The following is a 16,087-nucleotide window of genomic DNA, read 5'->3' on the forward strand; positions in this document are numbered from 1 at the left end:
GGAAGGAAGAGAACACATAACATCTGGTTGTTTTTAAATGACTTCTTATAACATTGCTTGCCAGAATAAACGTTGTAATGGATTTTTTTCCCCAGTCTGCGTTACCCACTCCAGTCAGCAGGCGGCGATGTGAGTCTTTCAGGTGATGCTTCTTGCGTGACGTATAATCTAGTGGACGGAACAGTAGGCTTCTTCAACAGCGACAAAGGGCTTTCTGATTCACCCGTCGCGGTGGTTTGCTAGCAAACATAAAACTGAAACGTTTAAGATCTTTAGACCAATCAAATCTTGTGTATATTAATCTTAGTGTTTAGAACATCATACTGTTTACCTATCTACTCGTTCATTTAAACGCAATTTGCTTGTTAAATTAGCAAATGTGTTACATTGGTTCTGCACTAGGCTAATCTCCCTGAGTATTTTTTATTTTTTATATATTTCACCTTTATTTAACCAGGTAGACTAGTTGAGAACAAGTTCTCTTTTACAACTGCGAACTGGCATGAGCTCACTAAACTTGAAGGAGAAAGAAGCTCAGATGAAAGGAGAGGAAGAAGCTTTCAGGATGAAAAAGGAGGAAGAGGAGGCTATCACATTGAAAGAAGAGGATGATATTACAGTGAAAGAGGAAGATGGGAAAGAGGTTGTCAGCGTGGAGGAGGAGGAGGTAGAAGCTTTCAGAATCAAAGAGGAGGAAGATGCCATAACATTGAAAGAAGAGAATGTAGAGAAAGAAGAGGAAGACCCTTTTAGAGTAAAAGAGGAAGAGGAGGCTATCTCAATAAAACAGGAGGAAGAAAACGTTTTGGGAGTGAAAGAGGAGGAGACTGAAGATCCGATTAACACCAGTGAGTACTCTCTTAAACACAGGGGCACAAACTATGCAGTTGTTGACCTAATGTGGGGTTTGAAAGGGGCATTCTGCTGAAGTTCTACACTTGAATGTGTTGTTCTGTACTGTAGGAATTGTTAAGGGGCAATCTGCCATTGGTACATATGTTTTTGGGACTTTTAAATGAGATATATTGAATTCTCCAGGTGGTCTATATTAAAGTACACTTCATCTAAAATAATAGGCTTTTAAAATTCAATATAGGTGCGTAATGTCTACTTAAAGGCACCCATTTTGTGGAACGACCCTTTAACACAGACAATATTGTACAAAATCATGGTGAAAGTGGCCATTTTAGGACTTTTTAGACCTATTCATGCCTCTTGTAAGACTGTGATTGTAATAGAAGATCATAAGTTTACCATCTGTTTGATGTTCTCATTCACACAGGAGAGAGACATGACTATGGTGGATCCTCTGGGGAGCCTCAACAACATCCTGATGCTGACGAGGAAGAGAAGAGTCTCTCCAGATCAGAACACCAGATGGTACAGCTTGGTCTGGTCTAGCATACAGCTTGGTCTGGTCTAGCATACAGCTTGGTCTGGTCTAGCATACAGCTTGGTCTGGTCTAGCATACAGCTTGGTCTGATCTAGCGTACAGCTTGCTCTATCTGGGTCTGGGCTGGGTTTCTGTAAAGCACTTTATGACATCAGTGACATCAGCATCCATAATGATATGTGTCTGTGTCCCCTCTTTATGGTTACCAGGACAACGCTAGCCCCTCCTCCCTCCCGGAGTCCCCGTGTCGTGCCTCTCCCAGTAGCGCCTTACTGCTGGGTATGAAGAGGTTGTCTGTGCTGCTGGTGGACTGCATGAAAACAACAGGGCTGAGTGGAACTGTGAGAGGAGGAGAAGAGAAGAAAGGATCAGATTTGACACATCAAAGTAAGTGCTGTAATTTAGTTTGAACAAATACAATAGATCTGCCCACTGGTATCTGTTAAACCTTGATGAAAGTTAGATTTAGAGAGAAACCAATAGACCATATAAAACCTTGATGAAAGTTAGATTTAGAGAGAAACCAATAGACCATATAAAACCTTGATGAAAGTTCGCTTTAGAGAGAACGTTTCAAGATGATCTGATGTAAGGTTCATGTTTTACAAAAACATTTTCTCAAAACATTATGGATGTTACATTGTCTGTCCCAGTCAACCCCCCCTGTCTTCACTAGACTCTAGAACATACAAACTAAACTCCAGACACTTCAATGTGGTCTGTATTGCTTCATTAACATCTGATCTGCACAACAAATATATAGTTTAAAACAAACTCTGTAAGCCTTTTCTAAAAGCCATGAAATATTTATAAATGAAAAGCATTTTTTGTGAGACTTGGCCTCCGTCAAATATATATTTTAAAACAAGCTCATTTTTTTGTCTCTAATGGACAAAATTCATTTCATTTCCTTCTAACAGGTCAAATGAAGGCTGAACTCCAACATACAGACCTTAAAGAACATGGTTTAATATATATACTATATAGACCTTAAAGAACATGGTTTAATATATATACTATATAGACCTTAAAGAACATGGTTTAATATATATACTATATAGACCTTAAAGAACATGGTTTAATATATATATACTATATAGACCTTAAAGAACATGGTTTAATATATATACTATATAGACCTTAAAGAACATGGTTTAATATATATACTATACAGACCTTAAAGAACATGGTTTAATATATATACTATATAGACCTTAAAGAACATGGTTTTAATATATATATACTATATAGACCTTAAATAAAATGGTTTAATATATATATACTATACAGACCTTAAAGAACATGGTTTAATATATATACTATATAGACCTTAAAGGACATGGTTTCATTTGGAAATTACTAACTTTTTTGACATCAGTGTGTTGCTTACAGTTTAGTTTCCTCCACTGTCCCCATACTGGACTCAAACTAGTGATCCTCTGCTTCTCATCACATGTGACCGCTCTCCTTGACAATGAACCGATGGAGCGATACAAAAGGTACCAGTTGGACAGCTCCATCTGTGACGTTTCAAGCTGTGGAGTGAGTTTAAAAGGTACCAGTTGGACAGCTCCATCTGTGACGTTTCAAGCTGTGGAGTGAGTTTAAAAGGTACCAGTTGGACAGCTCCATCTGTGACGTTTCAAGCTGTGGAGTGAGTTTAAAAGGTACCAGTTGGACAGCTCCATCTGTGACGTTTCAAGCTGTGGAGTGAGTTTAAAAGGTACCAGTTGGACAGCTCCATCTGTGACGTTTCAAGCTGTGGAGTGAGTTTACGGCACGTTCTCACCTCCGTTACACATGTTCAGGTTGACTTTCCCACGGAATCGACCATATATGAACGCTACCCACCATCACTCAATTACTGTTGTTGTTTACACAACCGAAAAAAAGCCTTTTGGACCTTGGACCGCTCTGGTACCGCTTGCCGTGCAGTAAAAGAGAGAACAGTCTTTGACTAGGGTGGCTGAAGTCTTTGACAATTTTTTAGGGCCTTCCTCTGACACCACCTTGTATAGGGGTCCTGGATGGCAGATTGCTTGGCCCCAGTGATGTACTGGGCTGTACTCAACTACCCTCTGTAGTTCCTTGCGGTCGGAGGTCAAGCAGTTGCCATACCAGACAGTGATGCAACCAGTCAGTCATACTCTCGATGGTGCAGTTGTTGAACCTTTTGAGGATCTGATGGACCCATGCCAAATCTTTTCAGTCTCCCGAGGAATAGGCTTTGTCGTGCCCTCTTCACGACTTTCTTAGAGTGTCTGGACCATATTAGTTTGTTGGTGATGTGGACCTCAAGGAACTTGAAGCTCTCAACCTGCTCCACTGCAGCCCGTTGTGAGAGTGGGGGTGTGTTCAGTCCTCCTTTTCCTGTAGTCCACAATCATCTCCTTTGTCTTGATCACGGTGAAGGAGAGGTTGTTGTCCTGGCACTACACGACCAAGTCTCTGACCTCCTCCCTATAGGCTGTCTCATCATTGTTGGTGATCAGGCCTACCACTGTTGTCATTGGCAAACTTAATGATGGTGTTGGAGTCGTACCTGGCCGTGCAGTCATGAGTGAACAGGGAGTACAGGAGGGAACTGAGTACACACCCCTGAGTGGCCCCCGTGTTGAGGATCAGCGTGGCTAATGTGTTGTTACCTACTCTTACCACCTGAGGGCAGCCCGTCAGGAAGTCCAGGATCCAGTTGCAGAGGGAGGTGTTTAGTCCCAGGGTCCTTAGCTTAGTGATGAGCTTTCAGGACACAATGGTTTTGAATGCTGAGCTGTAGTCAATGAATAGCATTCTCACATTCGTGTTCCTTTTGTCCAGTTGGGAAAGGGCAGTGTGGAGTGCAATAGAGATGGCATCATCTGTGGATCTGTTGGGGCGGTTTGAAAATTGGAGTGGGTCTAGGGTTTCTGGGATAATGGTGTAATGTGAGCCATGACCAGCCTTTCAAAGCACTTCATGGCTACAGACGTGAGTGCTACGGGTCGGTAGTAATTTTGGTAGGTTACCTTAATTAGTGTTTGTGGACACAGGAACTATGGTGGTCTGCTTGAAACATGTTGGTATTACAGACTCGGTCAGGACAAGGTTGAAAATGTCAGTGAAGACACTTGCTAGTTGGTCAGTGCTTGGAGTACACATCCGGGGAATCCGTCTGGACCTGCTGCCTTGGGAATGTTGACCCGGAACAGCTGATGCTTTCATGCATGCTTCAGTGTTACTTGCCTCGAAGCGAGCATAGAAGTAATTTGGCTCATCTGGTAGGCTCGTGTCACGGGGTAGTTCTTGGCTCTGCTTCTCTTTATAGTCTGTAATAGTTTACAAGCCCTGCAAATATCCGACGAACCTCGTAGCCAGTGTAGAACGATTCGATCTTAGTCCTGTATTGACTCTTTGCCTGTTTGATGGTTAGTCGGAGGGCATAGCGGGATTTCTGATAAGCTTCCCGGATTAGAGTCCCGCTCCCTTTATCTCAGTGGGGATGTTGCCTGTAATCCATGACTTCTGGTTGGGGTATGTACTAGAGGTCGACCGATTTATGATTTTTCATCGCCGATTCCGATTTATTGGAGACCCAAAAAAAGCCGATACCGATTAATCGACATATTTATATATATATATATTTGTAATAATGACAATTACAACAATACTGAATGAACACTTTATTTGAATTTAATATAATAAATAAATAATGAAACATCAATTTGGTTTAAATGATGCAAAAACACAGTGTTGGAGAAGAAAGTAAAAGTGCAATATGTGCCATGTGAAAAAGCTAACCTTTAAGGTCTTTGCTCAGAACATGAAACCATATGAAAGCTGGGTGGTTCAATATTCCCAGTTCTTCAATATTCCCAGTTAAGAAGTTTTAGGTTGTAGTTATTATAGGAATTATGGCACGTCGACTATGTCTCTCTATACCATTTGTATTTTCATTTACCTTTTGACTATTGGATGTTCTTATAGGCACTTTAGCATTGCCAGCCTAATCTCAGGAGTTGATAGGCTTGAAGTCATAAACAGAGCTGTGCTTCAAGCATTGCTAAGAGCTGCTGGCAAACACAGTATAATGCTGTGTGAATGAATGCTTACGAGCCTGCTGCTGCCTACCACTGCTCAGTCGGACTACTCTGTCAAATATCAAATTATAGACTTAATTATAATATAATGAACACAGAAATACGAGCCTTTGGTCATTGATATGGTAAAATCCGGAAAACTATCATTGAGGACAAAACGTTTATTCTTTCAGTGAAATACAGAACCGTTCCATATAGCCTGACTCTGCTTACACTGAACGCAAGAGAAGTGACACAATATCCCGAGATGATATTGCCTGCTAACATTAATTTCTTTTAACTAAATATGCAGGTTTAAAAATATAGACTTCTGTGTATTGATTTTAAGAACGGCATTGATGTTTATGATTAGGTACATTGGTGAGACGATTGTGCTTTGTGAAATCATCAGCCATTTGGCGAAGTTGAAGTAGGCTGTGATTCTGTGATAAATGAACAGGCACCGCATTGATTATATGCAACGCAGGACAAGCTAGTTAACCTAGTAATATCATTCACCATGTGTACGTTAACTAGTGATTATGTGATTGGTTGGTTTCTTTAAGATACGTTTAATGCTAGCTAGCAACTTACCGTGGCTCCGTGCAGCCACGAGGTCCTTTTGACGCTGCACTCTCGTAACAGGAAGTCAGCCTGCCGTAACAGGAAGTCAGCCTGCCGTGACAGGAAGTCAGCCTGCCACGCAGTTTCCTCGTAGATTGCAATGTAATCGGCCATAATCGGTGTCCAAAAAAGTCCGTTTACTGATTGTTATGAACTTGAAATCGGCCCTAATTTATCAGTCATGCCGATTAATTGGCCTTTTAGTCGGTCGACCTTTAGTATGTAATGGTGGTCTAGAGTTTTTTTTTAACCTCTGGTTGCACATTTTATGCGCTGGTAGAAATGAGGTAAAACAGATTAGAGTTTCCTGCATTAAAGTCCCCGGCCACTAGGAGCGCCGCCTCTGGATGAGTGTTTTCCTGTTTGCTTATGGCCATGTTTTTATTTAACCTTTATTTAACTAGGAAAGTCAGTTAACTTGTTATGGCTGCAATCCCGCTACCGGTGAAAATAGAGGGCGCCAAATTCAAACCACAGAAATCTCATAATTACAATTCCATAAAACATACATGTGTTTTATATCATTTTAAAGTTAATCTTGTTGTTAATCCCACCAAAGTGTCCGATTTCAAATAGGCTTTTCAGCGAAAGCACTACAAACGATTATGTTAGGTCTCCACCAAACCACAATAAGCACAGCCATTTTCCAGCGAAATATATCAGTCACAAAAAGCAGAAATAGAGATAAAATGAATCACTAACCTTGAATTATCTTCATCAGATGTCACTCATAGGACTTCATGTTACACAATACATGTATGTTTTGTTTGATAAAGTTCATCTTTATATAAAAAAATCTGAGTTTACATTGGCGCATTACATTCACTAGTTCCAGAAACATCAAGTGATTTTGCATAGCCACATCTTTTCAACAGAAATACTCATCATAAATGGAGATGATAATACAAGTTAAACACATGGAATTATAGATATACCTCTCCTTAATTCAACCGCTGTGTCAGATTTAAAAAAAACATAACGAAAAAGCAACCCATGCAATAATCTGAGACGGAGCTCAGAACATTAGCCAAATTAGCCCCCATGTTGGAGTTAACAGAATCCAGAAAATACATGATAAATGTTTCCTTACTTTTGATGAACTTCATCAGAATGCAGTCCTAGAAATCCCAGGTCCACAATAAATGAAAAGTATTTCTCCAGTACGGGGTGAGTAACCGCTGTCCTGCGTTCTCGTAGATGTTTTCGGTTATAAGACACTGTTAGCAGAAACATTATGTACAAATTAAGTTACATCTCCTTCAACCCATATGATCTATTACAAAGTAGAACACTACTCAACCCATATGATCTGGTTACAAAGGACTACTCAACCCATGAGGATCTATTACAAAGTAGAACACTTCAACCCATATGATCTATTACAAAGTAGAACACTACTCAACCCATATGATCTATTACAAAGTAGAACACTACTCAACCCATATGATCTATTACAAAGTAGAACACTACTCAACCCATATGATCTATTACAAAGTAGAACACTACTCAACCCATATGATCTATTACAAAGTAGAACACTACTCAACCCATATGATCTATTACAAAGTAGAACACTACTCAACCCATATGATCTATTACAAAGTAGAACACTACTCAACCCATATGATCTATTACAAAGTAGAACACTACTCAACCCATATGATCTATTACAAAGTAGAACACTACTCAACCCATATGATCTATTACAAAGTAGAACACTACTCAACCCATATGATCTATTACAAAGTAGAACACTACTCAACCCATATGATCTATTACAAAGTAGAACACTACTCAACCCATATGATCTATTACAAAGTAGAACACTACTCAACCCATATGATCTATTACAAAGTAGAACACTACTCAACCCATATGATCTATTACAAAGTAGAACACTACTCAACCCATATGATCTATTACAAAGTAGAACACTACTCAACCCATATGATCTATTACAAAGTAGAACACTACTCAACCCATATGATCTATTACAAAGTAGAACACTACTCAACCCATATGATCTATTACAAAGTAGAACACTACTCAACCTATTATGATCATTACAATATGAGTAGAACACTACTCAACCCATATGATCTATTACAAAGTACTACTCAACCCATATGATCTATTACAAAGTAGAACACTACTCAACCCATATGATCTATTACAAAGTAGAACACTACTCAACCCATATGATCTATTACAAAGTAGAACACTACTCAACCCATATGATCTATTACAAAGTAGAACACTACTCAACCCATATGATCTATTACAAAGTAGAACACTACTCAACCCATATGATCTATTACAAAGTAGAACACTACTCAACCCATATGATCTATTACAAAGTAGAACACTACTCAACCCATATGATCTATTACAAAGTAGAACACTACTCAACCCATATGATCTATTACAAAGTAGAACACTACTCAACCCATATGATCTATTACAAAGTAGAACACTACTCAACCCATATGATCTATTACAAAGTAGAACACTACTCAACCCATATGATCTATTACAAAGTAGAACACTACTCAACCCATATGATCTATTACAAAGTAGAACACTCAACCCATATGATCTATTACAAAGTAGAACACTACTCAACCCATATGATCTATTACAAAGTAGAACACTACTCAACCCATATGATCTATTACAAAGTAGAACACTACTCAACCCATATGATCTATTACAAAGTAGAACACTACTCAACCCATATGATCTATTACAAAGTAGAACACTACTCAACCCATATGATCTATTACAAAGTAGAACACTACTCAACCCATATGATCTATTACAAAGTAGAACACTACTCAACCCATATGATCTATTACAAAGTAGAAACACATATGATCTAGTAGAACACTACTCAACCCATATGATCTATTACATAGTAGAACACTACTCAACCCATATGATCTATTACATAGTAGAACACACTCAACCCATAGTAGAACACTACTCAACCCATATGATCTATTACATAGTAGAACACTACTCAACCCATATGATCTATTACAAGTAGAACACAACTCAACCCATATGGTCTATTACATAATAGAACACACTCAACCCATATGGTCTATTACAAAGTAGAACACTACTCAACCCATATGATCTATTACAAAGTAGAACACTACTCAACCCATATGATCTATTACAAAGTAGGAACACACTCAACCCATATGGTCTATTACAAATAGAACACACTCAACCCATATGATCTATTACAAAGTAGAACACTACTCAACCCATATGATCTATTACAAAGTAGAACACTACTCAACCCATATGATCTATTACAAAGTAGAACACTACTCAACCCATATGATCTATTACATAGTAGAACACTACTCAACCCATATGATCTATTACAGTAGAACACTACTCAACCCATATGATCTATTACAAAGTAGAACACTACTCAACCCATATGATCTATTACATAGTAGAACACTACTCAACCCATATGATCTATTACATAGTAGAACACTACTCAACCCATATGATCTATTACATATAGAACACTTCAACAACCCATATGATCTATTACATAGTAGAACACAACTCAACCCATATGGTCTATTACATAGTAGAACACTACTCAACCCATATGATCTATTACTAGAACACTACTCAACCCATATGATCTATTACTAGAACACAACTCAACCCATATGGTCTATTACAAAGTAGAACACACTCAACCCATATGGTCTATTACAAAGTAGAACACTACTCAACCCATATGGTCTATTACTATAGAACACAACTCAACCCATATGGTCTATTACAATGTAGAACACAACTCAACCCATATGGTCTATTACAAAGTAGAACACAACTCAACCCATATGGGTAGAACACAACTCAACCCATATGTCTATTACAAAGTAGAACACAACTCAACCCATATGGTCTATTACAAAGTAGAACACAACTCAACCCATATGGTCTATTACAAGTAAAACACAACTCAACCCATATGGTCTATTACAAAGTAGCACTCAACCCATATGGTCTATTACAAATAGAACACAACTCAACCCATATGATCTATTACAAATAGAACACAACTCAACCCATATGATCTATTACAAAGTAGAACACACTCAACCCATATGTCTATTACATAATAGACAACTCAACCCATATGTCTATTACATAATAAAACACAACTCAACCCATATGGTCTATTACAAAGTAGAACACAACTCAACCCATATGGTCTATTACAAAGTAGAACACTACTCAACCCATATTATCTATAACATAATAAAAGTCTAATAAAACTATACTAATATATTGTCATCAGACTGGGCATAGGCCCACCCACTGGGGAGCCAGGCACAGCCTGATCTATAGACTTCACATGACTGGGCATAGGCCCACCCACTGGGGAGCCAGGCACAGCCTGATCTATAGACTTCACATGACTGGGCATAGGCCCACCCACTGGGGAGCCAGGCACAGCCTGATCTATAGACTTCACATGACTGGGCATAGGCCCACCCACTGGGGAGCCAGGCACAGCCTGATCTATAGACTTCACATGACTGGGCATAGGCCCACCCACTGGGGAGCACAGCCTGATCTATAGACTTCACATGACTGGGCATAGACCCACCTACTGGGGAGCCAGGCACAGCCTGATCTATAGACTTCACATGACTGGGCATAGGCCCACCCACTGGGGAGCCAGGCACAGCCTGATCTATAGACTTCACATGACTGGGCATAGGCCCACCCACTGGGGAGCCAGGCACAGCCTGATCTATGGCAAGACGTGATCCGGCAAACAGCTGCCTTCCTCCTGGGCATCAAGGCTGGCCCGTTCCATGATCTAGGCCCATGCTGACAACATCCCCAGGCTTGGCCTGATCCTGGACAACACCCTGTCGTTCTAGACTTCAAGGCTGGTGTCTCTTGGCATTATGCCCACCCACTACCACCCTGCCTCACACAGGAAGCAGCGCAGGTCCTAATCCAGGCACTTGTCATCTCCCGTCTGGATTACTGCAACTCGCTGTTGGCTGGGCTCCCTGCCTGTGCCATTAAACCCCTACAACTCATCCAGAACGCCGCAGCCCGTCTGGTGTTCAACCTTCCCAAGTTCTCTCACGTCACCCCGCTCCTCCGCTCTCTCCACTGGCTTCCAGTTGAAGCTCGCATCCGCTACAAGACCATGGTGCTTGCCTACGGAGCTGTGAGGGGAACGGCACCTCAGTACCTCCAGGCTCTGATCAGGCCCTACACCCAAACAAGGGCACTGCGTTCATCCACCTCTGGCCTGCTCGCCTCCCTACCACTGAGGAAGTACAGTTCCGCGCAGCCCAGTCAAAACTGTTCGCTGCTCTGGCCCCCAATGGTGGAACAAACTCCCTCACGACGCCAGGACAGCGGAGTCAATCACCACCTTCCGGAGACACCTGAAACCCCACCTCTTTCAGGAATACCTAGGATAGGATAAAGTAATCCTTCTCACCCCCTTGAAAGATTTAGATGCACTATTGTAAAGTGGCTGTTCCACTGGATGTCTTAAGGTGAACGCACCAATTTGTAAGTCGCTCTGGATAAGAGCGTCTGCTAAATGACTTAAATGTAAATGTAAATCTATGGACTTCACGTGACTGAATAAGTCAGAATGAGTTTTTCCCCTCAAAAGGGCTTTATGACAGAGAGTCATTCTACTTGGTTTCATCAGCTATGAAATAACACATAATGGAATCAGGCACAGCCAATCAGAATGAGTTTTTCCCTTCAAAAGGGCTTTATGACAGAGAGACATTCTACTTGGTTTCATCAGCTGTCCAGGTGGCTGGTCTCAGTCTCCCGCAGGTGAAGTAGCCTGATGTGGAGGTCCTGGGTGGGTGTGGTCTGCGTGAGGCCGGTTGGAAGACGGCGATGGAGGCAGCTTATGGTAGAGGAATTTACAGGACCAGTCAAAAGTTTGGGCACCAAATCACTCCACGTGTTTTATTTGTACTCTTTACTACATTGTAGAATAATAATGAAGACATCAACTATGAAATAACACATAATGGAATCATGTAGTAACCAAAAACATGTTAAACAAATAAATATATTTTATATTTGAGATTCTTAAAATTAGCCACCCTTTGCCTCGATTGCCTCACTTTACATGTTGCGTTTATATTTTTTGTTCAGTGTAGTTTCTATCAGTTTTAGAAACATATGAAGATGTCATAGCGAATTCATGTGAACGAACAAGCCCTTTCAGACTTTATAATATGGCTGTATATAAACTTACTATATATAGTTACTATCAGTTTTTAGGAACATCTACCCAAAATATTTCACCTTCTTATTTTTTTACTTTAGCCAAAATGTCATGACGTCAGTGATAGTCAAGATATAAACAATTAAATAGCATGTCGAACACTTTCAAAAATGGGTAGATGTTACTGATGTGCTTTCTGTCTTCGACGTAAAAACTAGTTTTGGACTTCTACACAATGTTTTATTGACTTATTTTCGCTTTAAGGAAGTGTTTAGGTCACATCCTGTGTCATACAGCTATGAGGGTTATATATTTAGAACTTCCTGCTCGATAGGAATCCAGCGATGTCTGTGTCATATAACTGTCTAGTGTTTTGTGTTCTGACTTGTAAAACAGAATGAATAAAATAAGTCATGTAAACATTATCAGTAATTACCAGGAAACTCTACAACATTTGTTTTAAAATCACACTAAGATTGTTAAAACTGGCCTTAGGTTATTGAGGGATCTGATTAGGATTTACCCTCATAGTAAGGCCGTTTTATCATGTGGAGGTTTCATTCAGGTCTCTATTTTAAAAAACACACTGTCTTTGGCAGGAGAAAGACCAGACTCAGAAGAACCAGAGCCAGGGACGTCCAAACCAGCAAGAAGACACCAGTGCTCCCACTGTGGAAAGGGTTGTAACCGGTTATGGGACCTGAAACAACACAAGATAATACACACAGGGGAGAAGCCTTACCACTGCTCCCAGTGTGGAAAGAGTTTTAACCAGAAAGGACACCTGATCCAACATGAGAGAATACACACAGGGAAGAAGCCTTACGACTGCTCCCAGTGTGGAAAGGGTTTTAACCAGAAAAGCTACCTGAAAAAACACGAGAGAATACACACAGAGGAGAGGCCTTACCACTGCTCCCAGTGTGGAAAGAGTTTTACCTACTTGTGTAATCTGAAAACACATGAGAGAATACACACAGGAGAAAAGCTGTACTGCTGCTCCCAGTGTGGAAGGAGTTTTACCCACTTACGTAACCTGAAAACACATGAGAGAATACACACAGGGGAGAAGCCTTACCATTGCTCCCAGTGTGGAAAGAATTTTGCCCACTTAAATAACCTGAAAACACATGAGCAAGTACACACAGGTGATAAGCCTTACTGCTGCTCCCAGTGTGGAAAGAGTTTTAACCAGAAAAGCTACCTGAAAAAACACGAGAGAGTACACACAGGAGAAAAGCCTTACCACTGCTCCCAGTGTGGGAAGGGTTGTAACCAGTTAGGTGACCTGAAACGACATGAGAGAATACACACAGGAGAAAAGCTGTACCACTGCTCCCAGTGTGGAAAGGCTTGTAACCACCTAGGTGACCTGAAACGACATGAAAGAATACACACAGGAGAAAATCTGTACTATTGCTCCCAGTGTGGAAAGGGTTGTAACCACTTAGGTGACCTGAAACGACATGAGAGAATACACGCAGCAGAAAAGCTGTACCACTGCTCCCAGTGTGGAAAGAGTTTTACCCACTTACGTAACCTGAAAACACATGCGATAATACATACAGGGGAGAAGCCTTACCACTGCTCTCAGTGTGGAAAACGTTTTATCCACTTATGTAACCTGAAAACACACAAGCAATTACACACAGGGGAGAAGCCTTACCACTGCTCCCAGTGTGGAAAGAGTTTTAATCAGAAAAGCTACCTTAAAAAACACGAGAGATCACACACAGTAGAGAAGCCTTATCACTGCTCTCAGTGTGGAAAGGGTTGTAACCAGTTAGGGGACCTGAAACGACATGAGAGAATACACACAGGAGAGAAATCTTACCACTGCTCCCAGTGTGGAAAGGGTTTTAACCAGTTAGGGGACCTGAAACGGCATGAGAGAATACACACAGGAGAGAAGGCTTATCGCTGCTCCCAGTGTGGAAGGGGTTTTAACCAGTTAGGGGACCTGAAACGGCATGAGAGAATACACACAGCAGAAAAGCTGTACCACTGCGCCCAGTGTGGAAAGAGTTTTACCCAGTTATTGAACTTGAAAACACATGAGAGAATACACACACAGGGGAGAAGCCTTACCACTCCTCCCAGTGTGGAAATCGTTTTGATCAGTTAGGTAACATGAGAACACATGAGATAAAACACACAGATCAGGATGTAGGCTCTGAACAGTAGGAAAGAGGACAGATTTAGGCTGCTGAACAGTAGGAAAGAGGACAGATTTAGGCTGCTGAACAGTAGGAAAGAGGACAGATTTAGGCTGCTGAACAGTAGGAAAGAGGACAGATTTAGGCTCTGAACAGTAGGAAAGAGGACAGATTTAGGCTCTGAACAGTAGGAAAGAGGACAGATTTAGGCTCTGAACAGTAGGAAAGAGGACAGATTTAGGCTGCTGAACAGTAGGAAAGAGGACAGATTTAGGCTCTGAACAGTAGGACATCGGAGAGGTGCAAGCCTGATACGTGGTGGAGAGTAGGCTGCAGAGACTCGGGAAATTTGTGTTAGGTATTGACTTTCCAGTGTTTTCCCTGCTGCATCTATTTTTATGTAAATAAACTTTTCTCAGTCTGATTATGGGGATAATTAAGCACTGGCCCATAGGGATGTGTATCACAGTATCATAGGATATCATAGGGATGTGTATCATATGATATCACAGGGATGTGTATCACAGTATCATAGGGATGTATATCACAGGGAATCATAGGGATGTGTATCACAGTATCATAGGATATCATAGGGATGCGTATCACAGTATCATAGGATATCACAGGGCTGTATATCATAGGATATCACAGGGATGTGTATCATAGGATATCACAGGGCTGTATATCATAGGATATCACAGGGATGTGTATCATAGGATATCATAGGGATGTGTATCACATTATCATAGGATATCACAGGGATGTGTATCACAGTATCATAGGATATCACAGGGATGTGTATCACAGTATCGTAGGATATCACAGGGATGTGTGTCACAGTATCATAGGATATCATAGGGATGTATATCATAGTAGTGTCCTGAATGGTCCTATAATGTAAACTTCCCAACAGGAAATAAATTCTAAACAAAATCATTTTCACTTTTAAGTTTCAATTACATTTTCATCAAACTAACAAGCAAATACTTTATGAATCTATTATTACTAATCAACTTGCAAGGTTCCACAGATCAAAAGAGCCTTGCAGATTGATGGCTGGGGCCCATCCGATGACAAGAGTCTGGGAAGATAGTAGTGTAAGATGGTAGTGTCTGTAATTTTACAATTTGTTAGAAGTAGTGTAAGATGGTAGTGTCTGTAATTTTACCATTTGTTAGAAGTAGTGTAAGATGGTAGTGTCTGTAATTTTACAATTTGTTAGAAGTAGTGTAAGATGGTAGTGTCTAATTTTACCATTTGTTAGAAGTAGTGTAAGATGGTAGTGTCTGTAATTTTACCATTTGTTAGAAGTAGTGTAAGATGGTAGTGTCTGTAATTTTACCATATGGACGAGCGATGTCAGAGCGGAATGGACTAAGATACAGTAGAATAGTATAGAATACAGTATGTACATATGAGATGAGTAATGCCAGATATGTAAACATTATTAAAGTGACTAGTGTTTCATTCCTTAAAGTGGCCAGTGATTTCTGGTCTATGCCAATAGGCAGCAGCCTCTAATGTGCTAGTGATGGCTGTTTAACAGTCTGATGGCCTTGAGATAGAAGCTGTTTAACAGTCTGATGGCCTTGAGAT

General features: G+C 40.5%; 1 protein-coding gene across 1 annotated transcript; it reads left to right on the forward strand.

Moving 5' to 3' along the window:
* The first annotated feature begins 213 nt into the window (after positions 1 to 213).
* Positions 214 to 16,087, forward strand: LOC135567908 (zinc finger protein 883-like). Its single transcript, XM_065015033.1, has 4 exons — positions 214 to 848; positions 1,283 to 1,380; positions 1,604 to 1,781; positions 12,935 to 16,087. The coding sequence occupies exons 1-4, from the start codon at positions 503 to 505 to the stop codon at positions 14,458 to 14,460; spliced, it is 2,148 nt and encodes a 715-aa protein (XP_064871105.1). The 5' UTR covers positions 214 to 502; the 3' UTR covers positions 14,461 to 16,087.

The sequence above is a fragment of the Oncorhynchus nerka genome, unplaced genomic scaffold, assembly GCF_034236695.1.
Source record: "Oncorhynchus nerka isolate Pitt River unplaced genomic scaffold, Oner_Uvic_2.0 unplaced_scaffold_1767, whole genome shotgun sequence".
Taxonomy (NCBI): domain Eukaryota; kingdom Metazoa; phylum Chordata; class Actinopteri; order Salmoniformes; family Salmonidae; genus Oncorhynchus; species Oncorhynchus nerka.